Source organism: Calidris pugnax, unplaced genomic scaffold (assembly GCF_001431845.1).
Source record: "Calidris pugnax isolate Ruff unplaced genomic scaffold, ASM143184v1 scaffold8, whole genome shotgun sequence".
Lineage (NCBI taxonomy): Eukaryota > Metazoa > Chordata > Aves > Charadriiformes > Scolopacidae > Calidris > Calidris pugnax.
The window spans coordinates 895,437-921,324 of record NW_015090830.1 but is presented as its reverse complement, the minus strand read 5'-3'; the positions used below and the strand labels follow the sequence as shown (position 1 = coordinate 921,324).

Sequence of the window (25,888 nt, the reverse complement as noted above, 5' to 3'; positions counted from 1 at the left end):
CATGAGGAGAGCCCCAGAGAAGGGGGATGATGGGAGATGTGAGATGTGGGGGACTTGTCTCTGTTGCACAGCATGAGGGCTGCTCTTCAGCACTGGAGGAAGCAGAAAGATGGTAACATGCGTGATGATTACAGGAGGTGCACACTTTGGCAGTACCATGACAGAGAAGTGGAGTCAAAAATGGGTTAATGGAAGAACAGAAGATGTGCGCAGTAGACCCACCTTCATACATAACTAATTAATCCTGCCTTAGAGGTACATCATTCAGGTAAACACTGAGCTACTTAGTTTTTCAACTATGTCCTGAGGACTTTCACATTTCTATCTGAAGCTAAATCATACAATCATACAACCATTTCCTCTCATTTTAACACTTGTCATGTGCGAGAAGAGACAAACCCCCACCTGGCTAAGACCTCTTTTCAGGTAGTTGTAAAGAGCAATAAGGTCTCCCCTCAGCCTCCTTTTCTCCAGACCAAAGAACCACAGCTCCCTCAGCTGCTCCTCATAAGACTTGTGCTCTAGATGCTTCACCAGCTTCATGGCTTATCTTTAGATGCAATGATTATTACAGTAATTTTTCAATCTTAAGCAGAGAAAACAAAAGGAAATCCCACCATATTTGACGAAGAAAGGAATTCAGCTAGTCATATTCTGTGTCAGAACAGACTGTGCATTCAGCACAAACTGCATCTGTGATTTCTGCTTTGCTGGGATGCGATTTTTACCAGTATGTAAAAACTTAGAAATTCATGATATCTATATATTCAGTTTTTTCTCTATGCCTTGAGCCCATGGAAAATGTAAAAATTAAAACAGAAATTTGCACCATTTAAAATACTTTTTTTAACAGATAAAGCAATTAATTTAACTGTAGTGGAGTAACTAAGCTTCACAACATCCTCTGGAGCGCCAAAAACTGCTGCTGGGTGACCCAAATGCAAAATTTGGAAAAGGGAAGCTTAGACACTGGACATAAGACACCAGCTGAACCTCATCCCATGGGAACTGGCAGAGCTCAGTGGACCTGCAGATGTGCAGCTGCTCATTGCAGAAGTATCATCAGGTTTACTAATCTTTCTAGATTGCTGCCTTAGCTCAAGTCTAGTGGAAATTGGGATTCTGGTCACTTCTGTATCCAAAAAGTTTTCAGATTTTGAGGGATTTTCTTCTTAATATGGGAAAATAGCCATGAATGTTAAGGTGACTCCCTCATTCATTATTAACACATTTTGCAGAAAGTGTAATGTCCAATTCACTCAGCAATAATGAGAAATAAAGAAAATTTGTTCAGGCATTTCACTGTCCTAATGTGTGTGCGCGTATGTGATTCATGATTCAGATTTTAGGTGGTTTGAATCACCTTCTGTAACGACTGTGTTCTGTGTCTCCATCGACCACAGAGAGAAATTTTGGGGATCAGATTCTATCTTAGGCAATTCATTTGGATAGAACAAAACGTACAGAAAGCTTACTCTTCTGCTCAAGGTGGCATTTCCCATGGGCAGAGCAGTCATCCTCCCCCCCCGCCACAGTGAAACAGCCCAGCTCTGCACCAGCAGACACCTGCTGCCTCTCCAGGTGGCCCTGCTGCCACAGGTATGTACCGGCTCCTCTCCTCCAGATCACCCCCAGCAGGTCCAGGAATTGCCCTCCCTCCTCTTTGCTGAAGGAAGTGCTGGAAGACCAATTTTCATCCTGGGTGGCATGTGGCAATTAATTAACACGGTTTTCTGACTTGTCGGAATATTCCACATCTATGTAGGTAATGTATACTGAAAAAGGAGAATGATATGTCAAACACACCCCCTTTATAATATCAAATTAAACAGCCATATGATGATGTAATAGGACCGCTTAAATACTAGATGTGTACTTATAAGGGTGTTCTAGAAGTATACAGACATTTATAGGGCTATGTGGTTAAACAGGTCACTTATTTCCCTACTATTCTTTTTTTTCTTTTTCCAAAAATCTAAGCATACGCATGCTAAATTACATGAACTCTGCAGTGACAGAAAGTCACCAAACTCTGGAAAAAGACAAATGTGTGTTACATATCCTTTTTCCCTGTTGTTTGCATTCATTTTTATTCCAGAAAAGTAGAAATGAGTGCAGGATATATACTGTGTAGTAAAGCACCCTGAAGGCATTTATACAAACCCATCCCCTTACTGTTCATTGCACTGAACAAATGGAAAGATGAGATTTCTCAACGAATGCAAAACAAGAGGCAGAAACATAATCTCATCTTTTCTCAGCAAGCAGGCAAATCTCTTGCACCATTCTCTAGCGCTGGAATTAATCAGCTACTGAATAATACGTTCAGACTGCTTGGTGAGATGATTCTGAGTTAGAAAGTCCTTAAGAAGCCACTCTGCAAGCGGGTGAAGGGAAGAGAAGGCGATATGGGGCATGCTGTACACCAGTTCAAGGCTCTATTTTGGAAGAATTGGCTCTGCCGTGTGAGGCAACCGGTGAGTTTTTGGAAACGATAAAGAAAGGAATATTTTAAGTCTCCTTTTAGTATCTGTTGGAAAGAGTGTTTCTATCTACCTTAATTTTCCCTTTTCACAGCAGATTGGTAGCGACAGGCTGACTGCCTTGTTTTGCCTTTGGTCTCCTAATTGTTGAAAACCCAAGTAGAGAACAACAGTGTGTTTTAACTCTAAAATGGCTGAACACATCAATGCTCCCAAATTTGCAAATGAGATAGGAAATCTCATAAAACTTTTGAAGAGCCACAGCTTATCTTTTAATTATCATTAGATGCTACCAGTGTTTCTAGCAGTGGGGAGGATGAACATGAATTTCCTTCACATTACAGGTACTCATTGATAATGTAAGAAAGCTTGCACAATTGAGATAAAAATCTAGCTATGAGGAATGCAAGGACTGTATATTAAAATTGCATATACTTCTAAATATCCTTTCTTGTCCACCCTACAAAGCCTAATTTAAGCTTTCAAATTCCAACACGCAGAAGAATGTGGCAGCTACTTCAACAGCAGTCAAAGTTAAAATAATACTCAAACATGAGATGAGATGTCATTGTTTGCTTTTACTATAATTTTTTAAATTTAAGATAAAAGGAAAATAATTCTCTCAAGTGAGATAGCATATTTTTGGTAAAATGTGTCACTGCAATTAATAGTTTCTCATTGATTTCCCTTGTCTCTGGTGATGTGGGGATTTGCAATGAGGGATGCTGGCTGCTTCGGATAAGATTATCTCATTTAAATAAACAGACAGATTTTCATTTCAGAAATATTTCACTTAAATAAAGTTGTGATTTAGAGAATTTCTTCTCCAAATGATTTCAAGTGATGTTTTTTAATGTGAAAGGTATTTTTGAGGGAGGGATACTGTTGGTTATATTCTTCTTCATTCCTAAACACTTCTGTAACAAGGAACTCCCTGTTCCTTGTGCTTCAATCGGTGTGCATTAAGTGGCCTCTAAGTATCTCCTGTTCTCCTCCATGCTGATCTATTTCTCTCCTTGCTCTGTCTAGTTTCCCCTCATGTCTATTTTTGAAGGACAAAATCTTAACTCATTTAAGTTTGCCTTATTGGTACCTTTCGTGAACAGAGAGCTCACTGAGACGCAGACTCCCCCTAACCAGGAAATACAATAAAGGATCCAAAGCAAACTTAATTCTGACTGTCCAGAGCCAGGAGCTGCCCTGGGTAATTTGCAAAACCTCCATATATGCTCATTTTCTGAGCACTGAGCCATGAAGGTGCTCCATTTGCAATTACCCAAGGAGAAATTCAGGTGTATCCATTGCCTACCTATACAAAGGGCCTCTGAATCTGAAGAGATATGACCTCGCTGAAAGATCTGGTGTGCTTCGGCTCTGTATTGTGTTGATCTGTCTGCAGAAGGTGATTGTCTTCTCATGGTTATTTACCAGCAGTTAGGGCTAGAAGACAAGTGTGGTCTGTGGCACTAATGATGTATCAGAACTGTCATGTGGTATTAATTGATATCACATGGTGAAGGGTAAAGGAGCTGTGACAGACATAAATGTTCTGTAAAGAGTAGGTGTTTTGATTGAAATTCAGGCAGGCATCAGCATCTCTTACTAACATGATTCAAAATCAGCACAGGATAACGTGTGTGTTTAGACAACAGTTGAAGTTTGAAATTGCCACTGCATAGAAGATACCTTCTCATTCTGAGTTTTTGGAAGCTTTTGCTTCTGAACTACAGATTATGGAAGCTCAGGAGATAGGTACACACTACCAGGCAACTGTATTACTTAAGTTTTCTGTCACTGCATTTCTTAACTATTGTTTATGTAGTATTTATTACTATCCAAATTTGCAGATAGGTAAAGTACAAAATGTGATTCCCAAATTCCCTTGTCCTGATACTCCAATTTAAAGGAGAACTGGGGTTATAATCAAGTTGTGAATTGCTTGGACTATGTAGTTGCTAATACGACTATTAGGAGAAAACAGAAACATAGCCTATCCCAAAGCTATGCCTTTTTTAAAAAAAACTTGTTATTATTAATTATTTTCATTTTGGATTAATGTTAAGCATGAGAGAAAATGCTGGTATGATTCTTGCTCTTCATCTGCCCCTACAATGAGTGTCATCTTTTCCCTGCTTCTGTCCTTAACAGTTCACACTCCTTCCTTCCAAAGACATAAACAGCCCTAAAATTTGCTTACTTTAGAGTGCCCTCTGTTTTGCACATGTATGTTTTTGCATCAGTGCAAAAAAATAAAAATAAAATAACATAGCAGTGAGTGGTTACAAAGTTGACTGCCTTTATCAGCCAGGTCCTAATGCTCCGCTGCCAGATTCACCATTCTTCCCAGGTGCAACTCACCAGAGCTGGCACGAGCAATCAGACTCCAGTTCCCCTCCGTGCCTTTGCAAAGCAGCTGCAGAGGGGCTGCCATCTTTCAAAATCCCTTTCTTTGGAGCTTCTTCTGTTGCTGTCTTTCCTATTTTACCATGAATATGCCTTGTACAGCAGCATTACTTCCCACCTTTACCGGGAATAACTTGCTCAGTAAGATCAATTTTGCTTTCTTAATGTCTGCAACACACTGATGGTTCATTGAGTCCTCCGATCTATTTCCACTTCAGTCTAACCTGTTGTTGCCTCTGCAACTGCCTTCTCAGTTCTTCTACTTATCCCAAATTCCCCTCTAATCACAGGCTCTGCTGGAAGCCAGCTGAGTTGGGTTTGCTTTATTCGTCTAAAAAAAAATCACGAGTTTACCAAAGAGCAGGACAGCTAAAGGCTCTTTCGGAAGTTAGAAAAAAACCACCAACTGTTTCAGACTGCAAGCATCAGCTGCATGGTTGCTGCTGTTGCATTGCTGCGGTTGCTACCCATGCCATGGTTGAGATGGTAATAAGGACAGCTGGCACAGTTTATGGCAATGTGGACAATGGGATTATTTCTTAATATTCCTAGGTTCTCTGCAATTGCTATTATCAACATCCATGGTACTCTAATAAAGAAAAGCATAAGCATATTAGACTGAGAAGTCTACCTCTGATAGCCATTAATCTATACTGAAATTTTGGAGATAAATGGAAAAGGAAGAAACTATGTTTTCCAAAAAACTTCTAAACAACAGAAGTTATTCTAATAGGCCTACGCTTGCTTGACTGCCTGTTTTTCTCCAGTTGAGAAATTGATATATTTATTAAACCATGAATTTTATAGATTCCCCAAAATCATTGCTCTTTACCCTATTCTTTAGGTGTAATGAGGTTTCTCAGGTGAATGACAACAACCAAAGAGAATGCAGCCCGGAATAAGAGTAACAATTGTTTACAGCTCTTATTTGATTAGATGATCAAGGGATTGGAGCATCTCTTTTGTGAGGAAAGGCTGAGACACCTGGGTCTGTTTAGCCCGGAGAGAAGACGACTGAGAGGGGATCTCATCAATGCCTATAAATATCTAAAGGGTGGGGGTCAAGAGGATGGGATCAGGCTCTTAGTGGTCCCTGGTTACAGGACAAGGGGCAATGGACCACAGAAGTTCTGTCTGCACACATGGAAAAACTTCTTTACTTTGAGGGTGGCAGAGCACTGGGACAGGCTGCCACAGAGGTTGTGGAGTCTCCTTCTCTGGAGATATTCAAAACCTGTCTGGATATATTCCTGTCTAGCCTGCTTGAGGTGACCCTGCTTTGGCAAGGGGTTTAGACTAGATGATCTCCAAAGGTTCCTTCCAACCCTTACAATTCTGTGATTCTGACTTTCTACCCCAGTCCAATGCTAGTGTCATTGTGCAATGATCATGTTGATCCCCAGGTTTGTTACTACAAAAAAAAAAGATAATTTGCCCATTTAAAAAAAAATGCTGCTGTTGTATTTTTGCATTTTAAGAATCTTTGCCTTATTTGTCCCAGATTTGGAATAATAACCCTTCCACACATGCCAGATTTTTGGATATTCTGACTAAGTGAATTAATTTTGGAAGATCTTAAACCAGAAGACAGTCCTCAACTGTTCTGTAGCTGGCGTATCCTACTATGTTACAGCCTATGTGACTTTTCTAGCCAGCATTTATTCTCTTGTATTTCTAGCCAGATGACACTCAGTTAAACCGATAAATGGCTTATTTCTTCTCCTTTGTCTGCTTTGAGTTCTACATACCACCTGATAATCCAGCAGCAATTCTAAGTGGGTCAAACTCCTAAAGTTCAAAAAATTTCTAAAACGTAGTTGCAGGCAAAAAAGCCCAGGAACAGGTCAAGTAAGTTTGGTAGGTGACAACCAGTGACTTGTTTTAGCCATGAGCTCAGTCCTGTGCTTTCAGCTGTAGAGCTGCCTGGAATTAGCTGTGGTGGCTCCTCACCATGGTTTTATTTACATAAATACGTGTTCTGTCCTCGTTGTTGTACTGAAGAAGCAAAAAGCTGGCATTGTTATTTTAGTGCCTGGGGGGTCACAGGTATGATTCAGGATATTGTGCAAGGGACTTGAAAGCTATTGAGCCAACCGCACTTTCAATTTGTTTGCTTATGCTTGATCTGCTTGCAAGAGGTAAAGGAATCCCCTAGTAAAAGTCCAGTTCAGTAGAGCAGATAGAGAACAGAACAGAACGCTTGAAATCAGAAGAATTTGGTTAGTCCACAAGTTCCCCGGAGATGGTCTCCATGCTGCAGAATCCCAAAGGGCTTCTCCAGATTAGATAAAGATGAGTAGGAGGCAAAGAAGAGCAAACGATAAATAGCTCTATCCTATGTTGAGGGCATTCTCAAGTGAATACCTAAATACACCTACACTTCTGCCCACAGGTGTCAGCATTTGAAGCCACTGATAGGTCTTAATGGCCCTGAACAGCTTCACTGGGGCCACCACGCACACACTGAGCCCTGCCCCTATTTAAACTCAGTAGGAGGAGTAGTCTCTGGCTTAGTTAGACCTTACAATAGTCTCTCCTGGTGATTGTGGGTCTGCCTCTGATCCTAGATAAGAGGTATGGGTAAGGAGCAGATGCTGTTGCCAGTGCCCTGGGGGCACTGCTAAGCCTTAATGGCCCTGACCAGCTCCACCTGGGCCCAGGCCTTAGCCTAAATGGGGCTTTTGAGCCCTCAGCTCCTGCCTGCAGGAGCACAACTCTCCAGCTCAGCTCTTGAGCACAGCTGCTGTCTTTCTGGCTCGACCGTGGTCCTGACTCATCATTGTGACTTTGCCTGGAGGATCTGGACCCCTGGTTGAAGCTGTTTGTGATGGCTAGGATTGCCCTCCCCTGCTCACCTTATGGAGTCCCGTGGGAGGTGTTGCCATGCATGGCTCCCCATGCCTTAGGGAGTAGCCAGCCCTCGCTGCTCCGTACAAATTTGAAAGCAGCAGGCCTTGCTTCTTTTTTTTTTTTTTTTTTTTTTTTTGTTGGCTCTTACTGGGTTTGGAGTGTGTTCAGTTTAGATAAATGGCAATTTCCCTAATTTTCAGGAAGCCTTTAGTTCCTTGCGTCATGTTCAGCAGAGCAAGCCCTTTCCTCAGGGAAAAATCTGCCATTAGATTTTGTTCTTAAGCATTATACTACTCTTTCAGATATTTTTCTAACCTACGCAAGTTTAGGAATCACTTCCCCAGTGGGATTTGATTCAGTTGGACAGTTTAGAAATAAAAATTCCCAGTATGCTTCAGAGAAGTTAATAGCCACTAATGGGAGATCTTTAGTGTGATTCTTCGTAAATTTCTACTACATGTCTGTTGCTGAATTCAATATTCACACTTTCCTATCACTTTTGTCAGTGAATCTAGAAGTCTTTCGAAAGTTGGCTGAGTAACAGTTTCTTTGTTTTTGCAGCTGAAAATCGAGATGGTTGGTTTTGTTTGTTGTTGCTTGTTTCAGATTGTGATGTTTTTTGTTTGGGTTTGTTTTTTTTTTTTTGTTTCCAAGCAATCCTTTTGGGGCTTTGCATCCTCTCTGCAGAATGGCAAGCACATAGTGTGTACGTGCAATTTGCCCGGAGGAGACCAACTCAAAATCTGTGAGCCCCACAGCCTGGGGGCCTTTTCCTCGCAGCCCTGGAAATAGGAAGGCAGGGAAGCAAGAAGCGTGGCGGTGGGCAGCCTCAGGCCCATTAGCTTGGTCTCACAAGCTGATGGAGGTGACAAAGGCAGCTTTTGGAGAGAGGTGACTGCAGGGGAATGAAAGGGTGTGAATGGCAGCGGTCAGGTAGCCAGGGAAGAACAAGGAGGTAGGCCTCCAGGACAGCAGGCTTCAGGAGGGCATGAGGAGTTGCAGCAAGGTGCAGAATGCTGCTGGCTTTTTAGAAGGCTCCGGTAGAGGAGATCTGAATGTCACTGGCATCGCATTGTCAGAGTCACTGTGTTGGCCAGAGGGAAACACCGACAAACACTATAAACAGAAGTGAAAATTGCTTTTGTACTCTGAAAGTAGTGTATTTGGAAAAGTTATAAGGGTTTTAAATGCAAGTCTTAATTGCTAATTTTATTTTAATGATGTTATTTTCCCTTAAGTAGTTGTAGAGGGGATATTGAATGGTTTTTATTAAAGGATATATGAATTTTAATTTTTTGTTCCCAAATCCTGTTTACTACAGTACTGATGGAGTTTTGCTTTTCTTTTTCAGGTCTTGTCTCTCACTGAAATACTCTGGCCATGTGTGCTTTTTTTGATTCTGGCTGCAATCCGCTTCCAGGAGCCCCCTAAATATAAGGAAAACTGTATGTTTTGTTTGTTCTGTGTTCTATTTTGGGCACCACTGCTTGTAGAAGTATTTAGGAAATAGCAAAGATATCCTAGAATGGGGGACCTAAATATTGTGCAGTCAATGGAAAGAATCCTACAGGAGGATTCAGTCTTGTCTAGCTGTGGATCTGAGCAAGCCATAGCTAGGTGGGTGTCCTGGTTTGGGATACAGCAGAGCCAACTTTTATACATCAGGTACAGTTCCTGAGGAATGAAGGATGGTTTACTAACAGTGCAGTTTCTAATGGTACATCTCAAAAAAAGAGCACCTGAATTTCAATAAAATTAGGATTTTTAAGTATAATGTACATGTAATAAATGCCCCATTTCTGCATCTTTCAATTCTGAGTATTCACTAAAAGTACTAGCCCAAATGTTAGCTTTTTTATCTCCTTCTCATTTTATTCTCTTAATTTTGATGTAATGGTTGCTAAAAGAAGGTTATCCAGAGGAAAAGGGAAATCATCTTTCAATTATTTCTCAATTTTAGCTGATTTAAACAGAGAAATTAAATTAAATATGAACCCTATAGCTATTTCTTATACTTCAAAATAAGCAAAAAGTTGCTTTATACTTTGAAATTTAAAAAGCCACAGAAGGTAACACAATGTGATGGTACAGGTTTGTGGTTGCAATGTTTCTGTTTTTAATTCTGCCACTGTGTGGTTTTAGGTTACTTAGAAGCTCGGGATTTACCAAGTCGGGGCCTTTATCCTTTCATGCGGACCCTTTTCTGTAATGTTGGTTCAAGATGCAAGAATACTAGTTACACAAGACAGAAAACCAACCGCTTACAGTAAGTTACATGAATTTGACAGAGTTGTCAGTATCACAGTGCATCTTTTTCTACAGCAAAGGTTCTTACTGTCTTGTTGGCAGGTAGAACAGGAGCTTTGTTATTATGTGTTAAAAGTTGCCTTCAGTGTCCTTATGAATGCAAAAGATGTAGGGCTTTTGTCATGCCTCTTTCTAATTTTTGTTTGCCTTGCTTGGGCATTTCATGCTGTTTATTAGATACTGAAAACTGTTTGGGGGGGGAAACTGGAGAGGTACCTTGTGATACTCTTGCCCTTGCCTACTGCCATGAAAGAGCATCCTTTTATCCTTTACTAGAAAGTCTTTTATTACGTGAGGGTGAGACTGAGCAACAAAAAGCGTATCACATATAGATTTAAACTTTGAATAGTTCGGGACCATACATAATAGGAGAAAAAGAAAAGCAAAACAAGAATAACTTGAGTCAAACTGACAAAGGGCCAAAAAGGACTAGCAGCTCTGTAACAAAAAGAACTTGAAGTAGTCTGTAAGAAAGCCTTATGACAAGATCCTGGAATGTAGAAAGAAAAAAGAGGAACTTGGATTTGGGCTTTTCCTTTAAGAAATGTGATAATTTCATCTACTTCAAAATACTGAAAAGTATTGAGATGCAAGACACTTATGCAAATTGGCTGAAGGGTGCAGACAATAAAGTTAAGGCAAGGTTATCAAAATTTATGTGTGTATATATGTATGTTTATTCTTAGAAAATTGAGAATATCAACCTAAAAAGATCTTAGAGGTTTGAGCCCGGTAAGTATGTAAGAGCATCAAGTTTTTATGGTTTATTATTGTAGAATTTTATAGATAGCAGTATCAACATGCAGCAAGTTGGAAAGCTTCAGTTTCACAGTAATAGGCCATAATACTTGCCGTTTGATCTAGACAGTCTGTTCGTATTTGTAAATGTAGAGAGGAGTTGATTGAGCATAAGACCCTGCAAAAAAAATATTGTTTATGGGCAAACACCTTCTACATAAAGTAATAAATTGTTAGGCAAATCTTAACAGTTTAAGCCACAAATCATTATTAGTCCATATCTAGTATTACACAAAATACTTATATACAGAAATAACAGCATTACAGTAATATCCCTAAAAAAAAATTATGTCAATAATAATAATACAGTTAAAATTGTTACACAACCTCTTAGTTTCTATTCCTTTCCCTGGGGTTATGCTTATCTTTCCACTGCTGCACTGGATCATAAGGCCAGTGGCTGCAGTCTGGTGGTAGTGGGGTTATTATGCCAAATCATGATCTGGAGGAATGTGCTTTTGATCCCTTCTTTTTCATTCTGGGGTGCACTTGGGGTTACTTACATTTGCTAATGCTTTTATACCTTGCTTTTTCTCCCCTGGTCTGCATCTCTGTGATACATCTGAATTTATATGATATTTTTTACATATGTTAGGTACCTGTTCTTTTTTCTTGATACTTATAAATTAGTTTTGTCACTGACAACTGGTGAGTTGTTTATAGCTATGGGGTCCTCAGTGCCAGCCTGTGGCACCCATCTCCTATCATCCTGGACCTGTACTCTGACACAGTCCATCCTGTGTCCCCACTTCTCAAGGCCTCTACTATTATACTGGACCTGTGTTCCTCTGCGCTGCTTTGCTATGTTAATCATAAATATCTCATTTTGCACTGAAAGATTGTTTATTACTACTATCTGTATAAAACTATGGTGGTATTATACAATGACAAGTGAAAGTAAAGCAAATGGCCATAGCCATCTGGCCAGTGGGGGAAAAAAAAAAGTTAAAACTAGACCAAGTCAAAAACAAACTGCAGGCACGTTAAAGCAAGATCAGACAAAGCAAAGGTGTCAAGCCTCTGTGCTGTGGTCTTACAAACTCAGTACAAAGCTTGTAGCCTGTTACTTGCAGTGGCAATGACATATTACTAGGTTGAGGTACAATAGCTGTTGGCTTTTTTGAAAGATTTTTTTCCTAAAAGGATACGTTTTATTTATATCACTAGTCCAGATGCCATCTAAGTGTTTTAAACCTCTAGAAACTGTGAACTATATTGACTGCCCTGCATAATTATTTACACTGCTTTGACTGAACTGCCCAAATTATGTTTCAGCTGGAAAGAAGAGCAGGAAAGAATTTCCTGGAGGCAGTCTTAGACCTACTTAAGAATTGGTGAAATTATTCAGTGGCTTTCAATTTTTCAACTGAAAAATAAAATGCATGTATGCATATTTATACACTCAGTAGGCTACACTGAGTAGCATATAGCCTAGGTAAGGAAAAGGGGTAAAAAGGTAGGATGAAGTTCATTCTGAGGTCAGTCTATTCCAGCAGGTCCATCAGTATAAATTAAATCAACCTCAGGGCTGCTCTGACTTATGCTGGCTGCCAACAGCCCTAGGAATACAGACTGTCAGCCTGATCAGCCAAACATGACTAAATCCTGCAATGCCCCTCTGTTGACTGGAGAGAAGGGGTGGCATAGGAACAGTAATACCAATTATTGAGGATTTATATCAAACCACAGGTAGTCCTTTATAATCATTTCCAGGGACATTTTTGCATCAACAATGTTGATTTTTAAGGGTAAATCAAAGACTGTGCATAGTTTGCATGGATGCGTAACCCATTTGTTTTCACCACCGTACCACATGGGTGCTATCAGTTTGAAATATAGTTGTTGCCTTTTGGAAAAAGTAATTCTATGAGTTCTGTTGGAACCTCCACTATGAAAGCCATAAACCACCCAAATAACTATTTATCAGTGAGCAGCCTGAGCAGGGCTGCTCCACGATGGGGGTTTAGCCAGGGATTGAAGTCATCCTAGTGCAGGCCATGCCCTCACAGATGTGACACTGTCTCTCCAGGCAACAGGCTCCATTAACAGCTTCCAACACGGCAAGAAGATGAGCCAGGTGAAGGCTACAACTACTTCATTAACTTTCATTTGCAGAAAAATCTGCCGCTTCCTCTGATGCCTCAGAAAGCATCCATTTTTCAACACCTCAGAGGCTTTGTTCCTTGCTTCTCTCTTCAGCCATGGAAAAAGCTGCTGGCTTGCAGCTCTTTGATGTGATTCTCTAGCCTGTTACACCCAGCAGTATCTCAGAGCAGAGTAAGGAAATATTTAGAAGGTATATTTAGGAGCTCCCATGACAAAGGACATTTTTCCCTTCTCTTTCCAGAATGTTCCATCCCCACCTCATCTTAACGGATCATGGAGTAAAACTGAGAGCATGCAAATAAGATAAAAACCACACAGAACAATGTCTTACGGCCTTACACCCACACCCAAAAATGAGAATGCATGTGCATGGAACAAAGCATTCCCAGTACTCTTAATTCCACTGCAAATCTTGCAGATTGTGGTGGGATTTGCCCTTGCAACTCAGACTCCTATACCTGTTTGTTACATGTCCCAATATCTAAAACAAAACTAAGCTTAAGTTTTCTCAGAGTTAGAACTACAAAGATCACCGAAATAAGACTCTAAAATGCTATTTCTAAGCACATTAGCTTGTTTGTCTTTACTTAGTAACAAGTAGTAGTAGCCTGAGCAGCCACACCCTGTAGCCCTAAGTCTGTCCCTGGCATCTTCTCCTAGATGGACCCTTTGGTCTCACGTAGTAGCTTTGTCTCCTTTGGCACCTGACTGCACTCCTGTGCTTATTCTGCTGTGTTGGGGCTGATGCTGGAGCCTGTGACCCCCCCCATCTCTGCCCGCTGGCTAGGATCCTGGGGGATAGTGCCCCATCAGTGAGGGCATGGCCTCTTTCAGGGTCACATCAGCTGCTAGCTTGGCCCCGGTCCTGGAGCAGCTCCACTCATGCTGGTCACTTTCTTCTTACTGATTTTACTGTTACCTGGGCCTCTGTGGGTCTCTAGTGGAGTGGTGTCAGAAAAGCTCGTGTATGAGAGCAGGTGTGGAAAAACAAAATGAAGGTCCGAGTGACAATGATAGCACTTGCATAAAAATTGCTTAGAGGGTCAAATATTTATTTAATGATGTGTATCTTCAAATGAAGAAAAGAAGTAATTCTGCAAGATAGCTGTATGCTGCAGGAGCTTATTGGAACAGTTACCCTATGTGGTCTGGACCAGCTTTTCTTCATTGGAAACCAGAAACCTAAGCAATTTTTGTGATCTTGCTTATAGATTGTCAGTTGGGGAGAAAAGGAATTTTAAACATAAGTTTTCTCCAATTTATAACCAACTAACAACAACAATTTTTTGGTTCTTTATATTTTTTAGTCTATTGCATTCTAGAAGGATTATAATAGTACACAACATGGAGGGGAAAGATCTTTCCTTTCTGTGGCAGACGGGAAGTAAGCTATTGTCCAGCATGTATATTGGTGTTGATGGAGATGTCATGTCTCCAGGCTGTACTGAGATGGTGTAGAACAGGAGCCAGCACAGCTGGGGCTTTGCAATTTTAGAGACAAATTTTTAATGTGGTGACAGGGGTGAGGTTGAGACAAGAGTTTGCTGAGAGGTTTATGAAAATCACCAGTCTAAATGGCATTGGACATCATAGCTGAGATCTCAGATGAGCTCTGAAATGTTCTTACTATCATTCTAAGTAACTGGGTAATTTGGACAGAATTAGCATTTCTGAGTCATGACTAGGGAATGGCAATGGCTTTTACATGCCCACAGAGATGCAGTCTTTTTCCTCTTTTATGGTGTTTTGTCAAGGTCAAAGCTTGTATGAATGTGTGTCTTTAGTTTGATTTCAGTCCTTATGCAACAATTAAGGAAGAGTTACCATGGATGATAATGAAATGATATACGTATACACAACTTTTCCTAACATCCCAGTTCTAATTATGTATGCCCACTCCTACAAATTACTGTCTTCCTCCTTTTGTCCTTTTTGTCATCCCTTGCTTCTCCTCTTTATTGTTCCTAGCAACTGATGCTGTTGACTTCCTTTACACATACACAAGTAAGTTAATGTCATCTTCTGCCCCAGAAAGCAGACATTGAAGGATCTTTGAGAGAGTAGCAGTAGAACAATTAAGCATTTTTACTGGCACGCTGTCTGAAAATTGCTTGTGTTGTCTGTCCCTGTAGCTGGTTTTGAAGTCTAATTTCTTACCTTTTTGGCAAGATGGTGACATTTTCCTGCAATTTTGTGTAACTAGTGCTGAATTAAGAAACCAGCGGTATCTCATAGCATTCTTATTAGGAGATAAATAGGGTCCCATATTACTATATTGAAAATACATAAAATCCTTTAGAACTTAGCATAGATGTTCAGAAAATGAAAGCTCTGTAATATTTTAGTATTTCATAAAGCTCAGCCTGATAACTAATATGCCATTTGCCATTTCCTTTTCCAAAGGAGGTTGCACTTGTCTTCAAGAGCAGCCAGAGGAAGGGCTGTGGCAATGAAGGTGTCGAAAGTTTCCAATGTGGGGCTCAACTGTGGCTCGAACAGAGCTCTGATAGATTTACCTCAAACTGGGACAGATGGCAAAGAGAGGCACGAGTGGCAGCTGGCTGATATCGCCCCTGCCCTGGAAATCCCCCTAAAGTTAATAGCTCAGAAACAGCACGTCCAAACGGCTGCTCTCATCCTGCTGAGGGGCTTGTGCTTGGGAGTGTGGTGTTTCTTTGAGGTTTTCTGGTTGCACTTGCTGCCTTCTCTTCTGTAATAGCTGGGCCTTATGCCTTTTTTTGGTCCTTCTTCCATACCCTAAATATCTACCCCCCTCTACTGTTTCCCAGTTCCCCCTCCAGTTTCACCATCAACTTGATTTTCCCTGCAATTGTCCTAGAGCTCTTCAGAGCCACCACACCCTGAATGCCGCCAGCTATTTTCTTTATTATATGAAAAATCCAGTGGAAACTGAGCTAGAGTGTTTTGGTTTTTTTTTGTTGTTTTTTTTTTTTTTTTAAAGTTCTTACTGGATTTGTGTTTTAACCAATGTAGTTGTTACTATGCTGGTCAAGCACTGGCCACTCGTTCATGCTCAGAATGCACAGTGCTAGAAAGTTTTCAGTATGTATTTAGCGTTCCTGTTCTTCTTTGCCAAACTCCAGTGTTTCTAGCTGTCTGGAATTTCAGGCAGTAGGTGTGTTAGTAATATTGGAATTTATGTGGTGGTTTTCAAAAGCAGTAGCTGAAGTGCGGCTATTAATCACCCTAAAAACTGCCCTCTGAACAACAGAAACCTGCTTTTAAAAACTCCATTTAAAAGGGGGGTGGGATGGGTGTGGGGAGGAAAGTGGTGAGGAATTGTTCAGTCTTTAATCCACTGAAATTTGAGGCTGGTGAAAGAGTTTTGCAAAATCCTACTGGCTGTTGGCCAATTTGGGATCAAAATAAGCTGCACTGAAGCAATCAAGAACTTGGTTGTTTTAAGATTAAATGTTCTTCTCATCCTTTGGTCTAAAGTTGCACACAGCTCTGTGGGTGTATGAACAAATGAGGATCAGGGAGGGTAAGAGAAATGAGAGAATCAGAAAGCAGTGGCTGGTGGTTTTTGCTTCTGTTTGTGAATCTGTCTCATTAGGTTTTTCTTCACCAATAAGCAAGAATTGTGCTGAAAGCTAGTATTCACATACAAGTTTGACATGAAAGGAATGTAACTCTCTATTTATGTTTTTGTAAGTGGGGCTTATTTTACAGTTAATTATGCTTCTAATGAAAAAATAGCAATATTTTTGCTAAACAGGCTTTCACTTTAAGAAAACTTGAACTTCCTATAACATAAAACAGAATTCAACTGCGTAGTAAAAGATTATTATTCCCTTGTTTATGATGACTTGGGATAGTGTCGAGTTATTTTGTCCTGTATAGAGATGTTTAAATTACTCTGATTTCACCTTGAAAGTATTGCTAGAAAATTGTTGTGCTCTTGAGTAGCCACCAGGTGGTAGTATGACAGACATAATAGAGAGAACGTGTACCAGGGGTTTAGCTGTAAACTAAAATCAGGGGAAAGCCAGTAATGATAATAACAAACTATAAAAATAGTATCCTATATGTATTTGAAAAAACAAGCTGTTGTATCCCAAATGCAAACTGTATAGGTTTTTCTAACAACAGGTGCTTCTGGCGTGTGAGCCTGCATAATGCAAAAAATACGTAGCCAGAGACATCATTCTTCTCGCTTTTCAAGTAGAAGGGCACCTGCAGGAGTTCATCTTTTGGAATTGGCATACGTTTGTTAGTGTGGATGCTTTTTTGTTAATGTGGTGGAATTGTTATAATCCTTCTGTTGCTTAGTGAGTTAACTACAGAGGAAGCACCAACTTTATTCATGGCCCAGAAAAAGAGACTTACCATATTTCATCTGGTGATACTGACCGGCTTACCTGTCCTGGTTGCAGCGTGTTGCCCTAGATGCAATACGAAGGCCTGAGCTTCGGTGTATGTGCCATCACTGAACCATCACCTGTACTCACAATAAACGGGGGGAGGAAAGTTGAGTGTCCAGAAATATCTAAGACTTCTTTGGACGTGGCTGGCTGCTGCCAGAATTGGGTTACTGGCATAGGTGAGCTGCTCCAGCTCAGTCATTTTTCATTGCCCTCTTTCCTGAGGTTTTGAGACTCAGTGATGCAACTTGCACGATAATGAACTGAACTACATAAAAATTGTATAAATGCAAATAGTTTTTAAAAAAAATAAATAATCAGAATAGTGCTGTGAGTACATAAACATCTTTTGAGCTACTTGCTTCCAGTTTATAATTACCTCCTTTGTCCCCTTTCTTTCTGTGAAAAAGCAATTCAGGCATCCAAGCTGGTACAGAGAGCTTCACAGGACCTGATCTAGGCTTCATGAAAGAGGTAGAAGAACTTGCAAAGGGATTTATTGAGACCACAGAGAAAACTATGGCTTTAGAAAAGCTATGGGAGGAAAACTCAAAGTTCTCAGGTAAGCTCTGATCTTTCTAACAATTAATTTCTTAGTCTATCTGGTGGTAATAACCATTGAACAAAGAAATACTTTTATTTTGAAAATAAAGTAAAAAACTAAAATTTTAGCTGCCCTGAAAAAAGCCACTTTTATGATTACTATTGCTGTGGCTGTCATAAAATTCTCGGAAAAAAGCTAGCTTTCTAAAATTGTGCTGTTGTTTTACTACTTGGCAGTTAACAAAATACTGTGACGCGAAAGGTTTAAAGCTAGGGATTAACAATCTGAGTATGTTTACTTGGTCTAACATGGATTCAAAAGTAATTTATCAGGATTTCCCAGGTTTTTTTGTTATACTTGAGAGTATAGGGATGGAAAACCTCACTAGGTCACACCTGGTGACCTTTAGGCAAATAAGTGAATCTCGCGTTTAAAGAGTTTAACTCCCAATGCTCTCTCTCTGTTCCTACCCTTACTGTGAAACTTTGCTGCTGTAGCAGCTGAGCATTTAAGACCCACTGATTTTCTGGCTGAGTTTTCAAGCAGAAAGCATGCCTGGCTAGTATGTTCATCTAGTGTTGATGTGGTGATTTTTGCCTTACTGAAAAGTGTATGGTAAGCAATTTCTTTAAAATTGGTTTTGTGATAATAGTAGAAGTATTGAAAAGCACAGGAAATCAAGTTGGACCACTATCTTTCTAGGGTGTTAGGTGTTTCACATGCTTGTAGAAATGCCCTTTGTATACTGCTTGCTATTGCTTATGAAATTGATTCTCCTGCAATTAATAATGCCTCCCTAAAGGAAAATATTTGATTTTACAGGGCTTTATAACATCACCACTTTTCTTACTGTAAGTATTTTTACAGTCTATTTTTAAATTACAGTTTTGGGTTTTGAGACATCTGTATTATAATGGCTAGATATTTGTATCCCATCAAGTTTTAGTAAACTATCTTAAAAAAAATGGTATGCTGTTGAAGGAAAAAATGTTTTGTAAATTTGATAGAGGTTCAGTTGTTTCTAGATTACTGATTTAAACCAGTCTAGGTTGTTAGTATCTAAAATTCACAGCTATTTGGAGGCTAATTTTTCATTAGGAGCAACTTAAATGTGCATCTGGAGACCTTGTGTAGTTGTATAAAATCATATTACAGAATGTCTTGCAAGGAGCTCTTATCCTCACGTGTGCTTATTATTAAAAAACAAAACAGAAGCAAATCAACATAAAACTTTAAAAGAGACTGTGGTGAAATTGAAAAGATGGGGCTCTTGCTTCGATGAGATTACTTTGAATTCAGTTTTGTAATCCAGTCAATATGGTAAGCAGACTCAGGTGGGGCTGAAGGAAGACAGACTTGCAAGTTGTAGCATAATTCCTTCCAGAATCAATTTGGCAGTTTATGTGAAATGAGTTTGGTCTTTGTGCAGTCCCTAATGCATTGGTCTTTCACCCTCACAGTCTCAACAAAAAGAGGAAGGCTGAATGGGCACAGTAGTGGATCTCCATTACTGTCAGTTTTGTACCTTTCACAGATCACTGCTTTCACTTTTAAAATATTTTAAAATGCATTTTCTCTGTATGTGATTGTAACTGCCACTTCATGAAACCTAGATTTACAATTTATAACTTGAACTTAGATGGCATTTTTATAGTAACATTTTAAAATTGCTTATGAGATACTTGATTGAAAGGAGATGTATCAATATGATATTTCATTTCTGGAATGGAATCTGAAATAGAATGTATTTATTAACATTAAGAAAATATTTATTTAGAAGTAGCCTATCATGATTAGTAACAGAGCTAATATCCACAAGCTTCTTTTTGTGTAAATCACACTGATGTCACCATTATCTAAAAAAGCCCTAGTGGAACATTAATTTAAAGAAACAAAGACTGCATAGTAAACGAGTGAGATAGATCCTATGTCTTTCATAGACATCCAGTAAAAAGAAGTGGTTTTACCCCAGTCCAGCTTTAAAGAGCTGTTCTTATCAATTATTGTTTGACACCTCCCCAGGCCCCCCAGGGAGTTGTGAGGCAAGGATGGTGTGTCCCTGACAGTCCCCTGGTCTTCATGCCCTATACTTAGAAATTCATTGCAGGACTAAAGGGCTCCTCGTGCTTGAGATATCAAAGATGATTCTTCTCTTTGAGAGAGAGTTATACTTCTGAGCAGAAAGATATTGCTTAGCGTTTCTCCCAACTCCATTTTCCATCAGAGCAGAGAACAACATCTGAAACAAAGCTACCATAAGTTCAAAGTACCACCAAAATGATGTCATGAATTGCCAAAGCTAGAGGTATATTTCCACTTGAAAAAAATATTTTAAATGCTTTCAAATTCAAAAGAGCAGGGGTAGGGGAAGTAACAGGCACCTGCTATTTTTTTTTTCTGTTAATGGAAGTGTTGCAAGTAAATGATTTTTCTTCATATAAAGATGGATTTGAATGAAGTGGAGGAAATGATTTCTAAAGCAGAAAACCTGTACAAGCAACCATATTTCTGGAACCTTCTGCATTCACTCCCTCGTCTTGAATTGAACAGCCTTTATACAGAAGATGGGTTAGCTGCCATAGCACAGTTCCTAAAAGTTATTCAAAAGTAAGTACTTTTATGTGCTTGAAAGTGCTCTACTTTAACATTTTACCTGCAATTCTTTTTCTTTTCACTAGCTATTTAATAAAATAAACATCTTTATCAGTGTAAAGAGGCTGAAATTTTCTTCTGTTTACCAGATTCTGTGTTTATAGAGGTGTGGTAGGAGTCGTCATCTGTTCTGATTCCTTCATAACTGTCCAGTTTAGCAGAGACTCCCTATGAGTATCCAAGAAGTAGCTTCATCTTAGCAGTGGTTGAAATTAGCTTATCACATAGTATGGCTTTGAACTTTGTAATGTGCTTTGGGAGTCTTTGAAAGACAAAATATTTACATATGAATAAAAGAAAATCATCATTTGGATTCTAATAGACTAAATACTTATGTAGCACTTCATCAATATCAGGAAAATTACTCCATTTTGTTTCTCAAGCCTATCAAAATAGCTTTGGCTTGCAAGAAATGAAGCAGGAAGGAAAAAATCACAGAGACTGTATTCTGAATATGAAAGTTTTGGGCCTTAGGTAAAGGGCAGCTGGATTCAGTAGAAGACATGGTATCAAAAGCACAGACTAAGACAAGTATCTACAGGAATTTTCAGTAAAATAAGGCAATTGTTAGGAAAAAGAGAAAAATGTGTTTGCCAGGGTAGATAGGTGGTTGTAATAGATTGGTAGGTAATTGTCTTTTAAGTTAATGAACATACTTATAAGGCTAGAGGAGGCCACTGAACCTGCCTGCCTGTGCAAGACTAGCCATGAAATTCACCAGCTTTACCCCCTAAGGAGGCAGGGGCCCAAAGACTTTGAATAGGAACTTACTGTGCTGATTCTGTAACCTTTAGCATCCCACTGTCTTTTTTCTTACTAAAAAAGATATGAAGGATATGATGGTGGTATTTTTGTTGAAACTGGGAAATAAGTCTCTTTTGATTATAATATGTGGAATGCAACTGTGATGGGGCCCGATTTCCTTCCCACTCTCCTTCTTATGCCTGAGTCTCTTATTCCAGTTTGTTCTCTGAACTATTAACATGCAAAGCTGTATTAGCTGTGCTTGTAGTAGTTGTATCCCAACAGCAGAAGTCTTTTTCAAAAGGTTTGCAAACTCTCACAGTCTGAGTTTTCCTGACATAAGTTTATGGTTATTATTTTCTTCTTCAGCAGCAAACAAAGACAGCTGAAGGGACCAAGACTGGGACTTATAAGAAATTCAATACACATATATTTTTTTTATTAATGTGTTCTCTAATATGTTTTGTTTAATTTGTTGTGAGAATAAATGTTCTGTTGCTCTAAATGTTTTTTCTTTTCTCTGCAAATTGGATGGAAGTAAAATTTATGTATTCTGTGTCCGTCCTGCTTGCTGTGAGGAAAACTCTTGTGGTGCTTTTGCTGTCATTTTTAACTCTTTCTCTCTCTCTTTTTTTTTTTTTTTTTTTTTTTTTTTTTTTAAGAGGACATTGGTCCACATAGGAGAAATGTCCTTAATGAAAATTGAGTGAAATTCTAATGGTAAAATCTCAACTTGTGGGTTTTTTTTAATGAAGAGTTTAATTTGACAAAGGATCAGTTTTTCAACAATAAAGTATTTTAGTATTCAGTTGCTTGAACTTCATCTTTTTCTACCAAGCCCTATCAGTTTTTCTGAGTGTATAGAGCGCTTGATTTTTATTTTATTTTTCACTTTCAGTACCTTAGCATCATTAAAGGATTTAGCTATGATGCCATTGGGCAAAAGTTTCTATGAAATGGTGAAAACAGCACTGAATTTAACTGCTGCATCTATAGAGGAAAGGAGCTTAGAAGGTAAGGAATTTGCCTCTTTTTTTTTTTTTTTTTAAGAACCTTGTAAGCATGCTGGCAATATGCACTAGCAGTAACTGTCTGAGCTTCTGCTGAATTCCTCATGTGAAAAGTCTAAGAATTGAACTATATTACTATTGTGCTAACCCATTTCTTTATTGGTCTGCCTTTTAATAGCTAATAACTAAATGTCATCAGACTGGCAACTATTTGAAAAACAAAGCACATTGGTCTAATATAGTGTGTTTAGAATGATCTTTCAGTGGTGAATTTTGGGGAGAGACTAAATTGCTGCAAAGGATAATTTCTTCCATTTAATAGAAGGATAACCTCTTGTTTTGGACATGCAGGTTAAGCATTATGGCTGTTTTACTTTAAGATTCATTCTTCTGTTATCATAAATTCTGGTCTCAGCTGAAGGGATATGTTTCCCCATCTGCTGCTTGAGTATGGGAGGCGAGTTTAACTGGAGAAAGCAGGCTGGCCCCAGATCAGCTCCTCCAGAAAAGGTCAGGAGTAAGTTTAATTGGCAAACTGTCTGGTGGTACACAATTATATTCTAGGTGCAGCTGCCTGAAGGTCAAGCTAAGAGTTATGTGGTTTAAATCCTGCTTCAGCTGTGAAAACTGAGACTGAAGTAGTACAAAGGTGATATTCTGATACTCTCCTGGTGCTGTCCCTCTCAGCAATGATACCCAGCCCATACACACACATTTGCATGAGGATGTGCATAGTAAGACACACAGTTCAGAACTGCAGCCTGCTGGGTCTGCGGGCAATCATTGTGCAGGGCATCTCATCATTACTGTATCAGTTGTCAGAATATCATCACATTAACTGACTTTACTGTACTACTAATGCAATCACAGATTTTGTCAGAGTGAAAATGATGTTCAGGTACATGCTGGTTTTTCTTCTTTTCCTTTTGTGGTTTTTTTTTTTTTTGTTTTTGTTTTTGTTTTTGTTTTTGTTTTTGTTTTTGTTTTTGTTTTTGTTTTTGTTTTTGTTTTTGTTTTTGTTTTTGTTTTTGTTTTTGTTTTTGTTTTTGTTTTTGTTTTTGTTTTTGTTTTTGTTTTTGTTTTTGTTTTTGTTTTTGTTTTTGTTTTTTGTTTTTGGTTTTTTTTTTTTTTTTTCTTTTTTTGTTTTTTTTTTCCAAAAGCTGGAAATATGATACTTGGATCTCATCTAGTTCAAATCATTAAGAAGCAACATGGACAAAAAGCAGGAATGACATAAACAGAAGGGTTCTTTTCTTTCAGGTTTTCAGTATAATCTTACTCTTGGAGATATTTTGTGGAACCCACATGCTGTGAGATCAGAACTTGAATTCAGGTTTGGTTTTGATGATCTTCACGTTAAGAAGCTGCTAAATTACACGGTAAAATTAACAAAGGTAAACCACATGAAAATTAATTTTAGTGTCCATCCCTTTCATCTTTGTTTTTATCTGTGCCCTGAAGGAATTTTTTGTGCCTTACAGAAGCTATAGTCATATCTTAGGTTTGTGCAGCACCCACAATATTGCTAAATATCCTGGCTCATTCCCATTAAAAGAAATGTATTTAGCTTTAGCTGGAATTTCTGCGCATGATAAAACTCATAGGTCTAGTTGTGTACATTAATGAATTTACACTTCTCTGAAGTCACCACTGCATATGGCGAAGTCTTAAGTTTATTATCCAATTCTGTAGAGGAATCTGGGGTTTGCTCCACTAAACTTTTAAACTAGATCCTAGATTTGAAGTTAACTGGATTAATTTGGCAGGTAAAGATTTTCATCCATTTTGCTGGACAATGAATGCCTATATCTTCTGTGCATAAATTAAGGCACATCAAGAGTCCTTTCTTCTCAGTTGTGCAGTCTGGATATGCATATACTTGACTGGTGAGTTGTCTCAGTGAGCTATTCAAATATACCAGCAATGTGTCAGATTTTGAAGCAAATCTCCTTTCTCAGAGAATGCCTCCTAACCTTCCTTCTAGACCAAAGTGATCTGTTGTGATGGTCTGGTTTGAACTGCAGAAAACTTGAAACATCTTTTGAATTTCTGCTTAAATCCACAGTTTTTGAGTAGAACATGCTGGTATAATCTGAAATCTGTTTGCTCTTTGCCAGGTACAGTCTAGAACTGTATTCCAGAAGAGCTCATTATAAAAATAGCTGATGCACACAAAGACATAAATTATTAAAAAACTTGATTTTGGAATGGCCTTTAAATGAAATGTCAGTGATGGCCAGTTTGATCAACTGAAATGAATTTGACTGCAGCCTCTTAGCTATGGTTGGCTGTGTAATCCCAACTGACTCACTTGCTAACTATTTATACATTGAACTAATATCTTGATATTGTATGTGTGTGGTAGGGGATTGAAGGCCCTCAAAAAGTATGAAGAGAAATATGGAAGCCTGGACAATGTCTGTTCTAAGCACTTCACTTCTGTATGTAATGCCCCAGATCCTTTGGTGTCAAAACATCTGCAGAACTTCTAATAAATTTCCTAGTCACGGTTGAAAGGAATTATGGTGTGAAGTGTCTCAGACATTAATAGGGAGAATTAAACTGTACTAAATCATTTTTGTATGCTTTAATAACATTTCTATGATTGGGAATAATAAATCTTTCAAAATAATTTCGAAGTCAGGCTGTAAACAAAAAAATTCTGGCCTCTTGGCCACACTGCTGAAACGTTCCAACTTCAATTTAGAACTAGTCTACTGCGTGTAGTCATTGGTTCAGATGTACTGTTGTACTGAATGGTTTTTTACATAAGTAATTGCTATACTTGTGAAGGTGCTTTGATACAGTTGTTTTAGTGTAAGTGTACTGTGTCATTGCTGTACTTCAGCATCAGCATGCAAATGACTGTAGAAGTAGTAACACTGGTGTAGCTACACAGTGAAAATTCCTTGCATATACAAGTATTATTATTCTGCATTGTGTATGAGAAACCTAATGGGGCCACTGGTATTTTATGCACCACTCTGTGTGTGGAGTACTTTGAACTACATGCCCCAGAATATGAAGCTGGATTAAACAGGCTTTGTTCTCACTGAGGGAGGCCGCATGATATTCTTTTTTCACCAGATAAGTAAGTTGATAGCGGAGATAACACTCAGCAGCTCTCTTGAGATGCTCATTGATTTCTTATGTCCCTGCCAGATTCCCACAGGAGAGACACTGGAGCAGTTTGTGTGCTCTGCTCTGTCCAGTGTGCAGGAAGATGAAGCAAACAAAGAGAATAATGAAGGCGGCTGTATCTCTGCATGGCATGAGGCCAAAATGTATCTTGTTCATGCTGTCAGCAAACTCAGACTCTATGCACAGGTACACTTTAATAAGTTAATAGATTAAATTCCTATTTTTTGCATGTAGGCTGTCAACAGCAACTCAGTTAAAAGATCCGAGTTAGCTATTAAATGTTATTGTCATGAACTTTTTTCATCTTGCTAATAAAACAAAGTAATCCCTATAAAGAATCATTACGTTGGAAGTATAATCTATCACCATGTGTCCACTTAATCAGATTTTCTCATTGACTCAAATACAGATTTGAAATCTAATATGGAACATAGTGAAATATACTGCACTGCAGAGGCCTGACAG

General features: G+C 38.9%; 1 protein-coding gene across 1 annotated transcript in view; it reads left to right on the top strand.

Moving 5' to 3' along the window:
• Nucleotides 1–2,408: 2,408 nt before the first annotated feature.
• ABCA13 (ATP binding cassette subfamily A member 13) overlaps nucleotides 2,409–25,888 on the top strand; it is a 182,501-nt gene continuing 159,021 nt past the window's right edge. Inside the window, exons 1-10 of the mRNA XM_014940763.1 lie at nucleotides 2,409–2,477; nucleotides 9,088–9,181; nucleotides 9,879–10,002; nucleotides 15,351–15,542; nucleotides 17,743–17,894; nucleotides 19,189–19,196; nucleotides 20,320–20,483; nucleotides 22,171–22,286; nucleotides 23,543–23,676; nucleotides 25,445–25,609. Of these exons, the coding sequence (XP_014796249.1) occupies nucleotides 2,409–2,477; nucleotides 9,088–9,181; nucleotides 9,879–10,002; nucleotides 15,351–15,542; nucleotides 17,743–17,894; nucleotides 19,189–19,196; nucleotides 20,320–20,483; nucleotides 22,171–22,286; nucleotides 23,543–23,676; nucleotides 25,445–25,609 (1,218 nt within the window). The remainder of the gene's footprint in view (nucleotides 2,478–9,087; nucleotides 9,182–9,878; nucleotides 10,003–15,350; nucleotides 15,543–17,742; nucleotides 17,895–19,188; nucleotides 19,197–20,319; nucleotides 20,484–22,170; nucleotides 22,287–23,542; nucleotides 23,677–25,444; nucleotides 25,610–25,888) is intronic.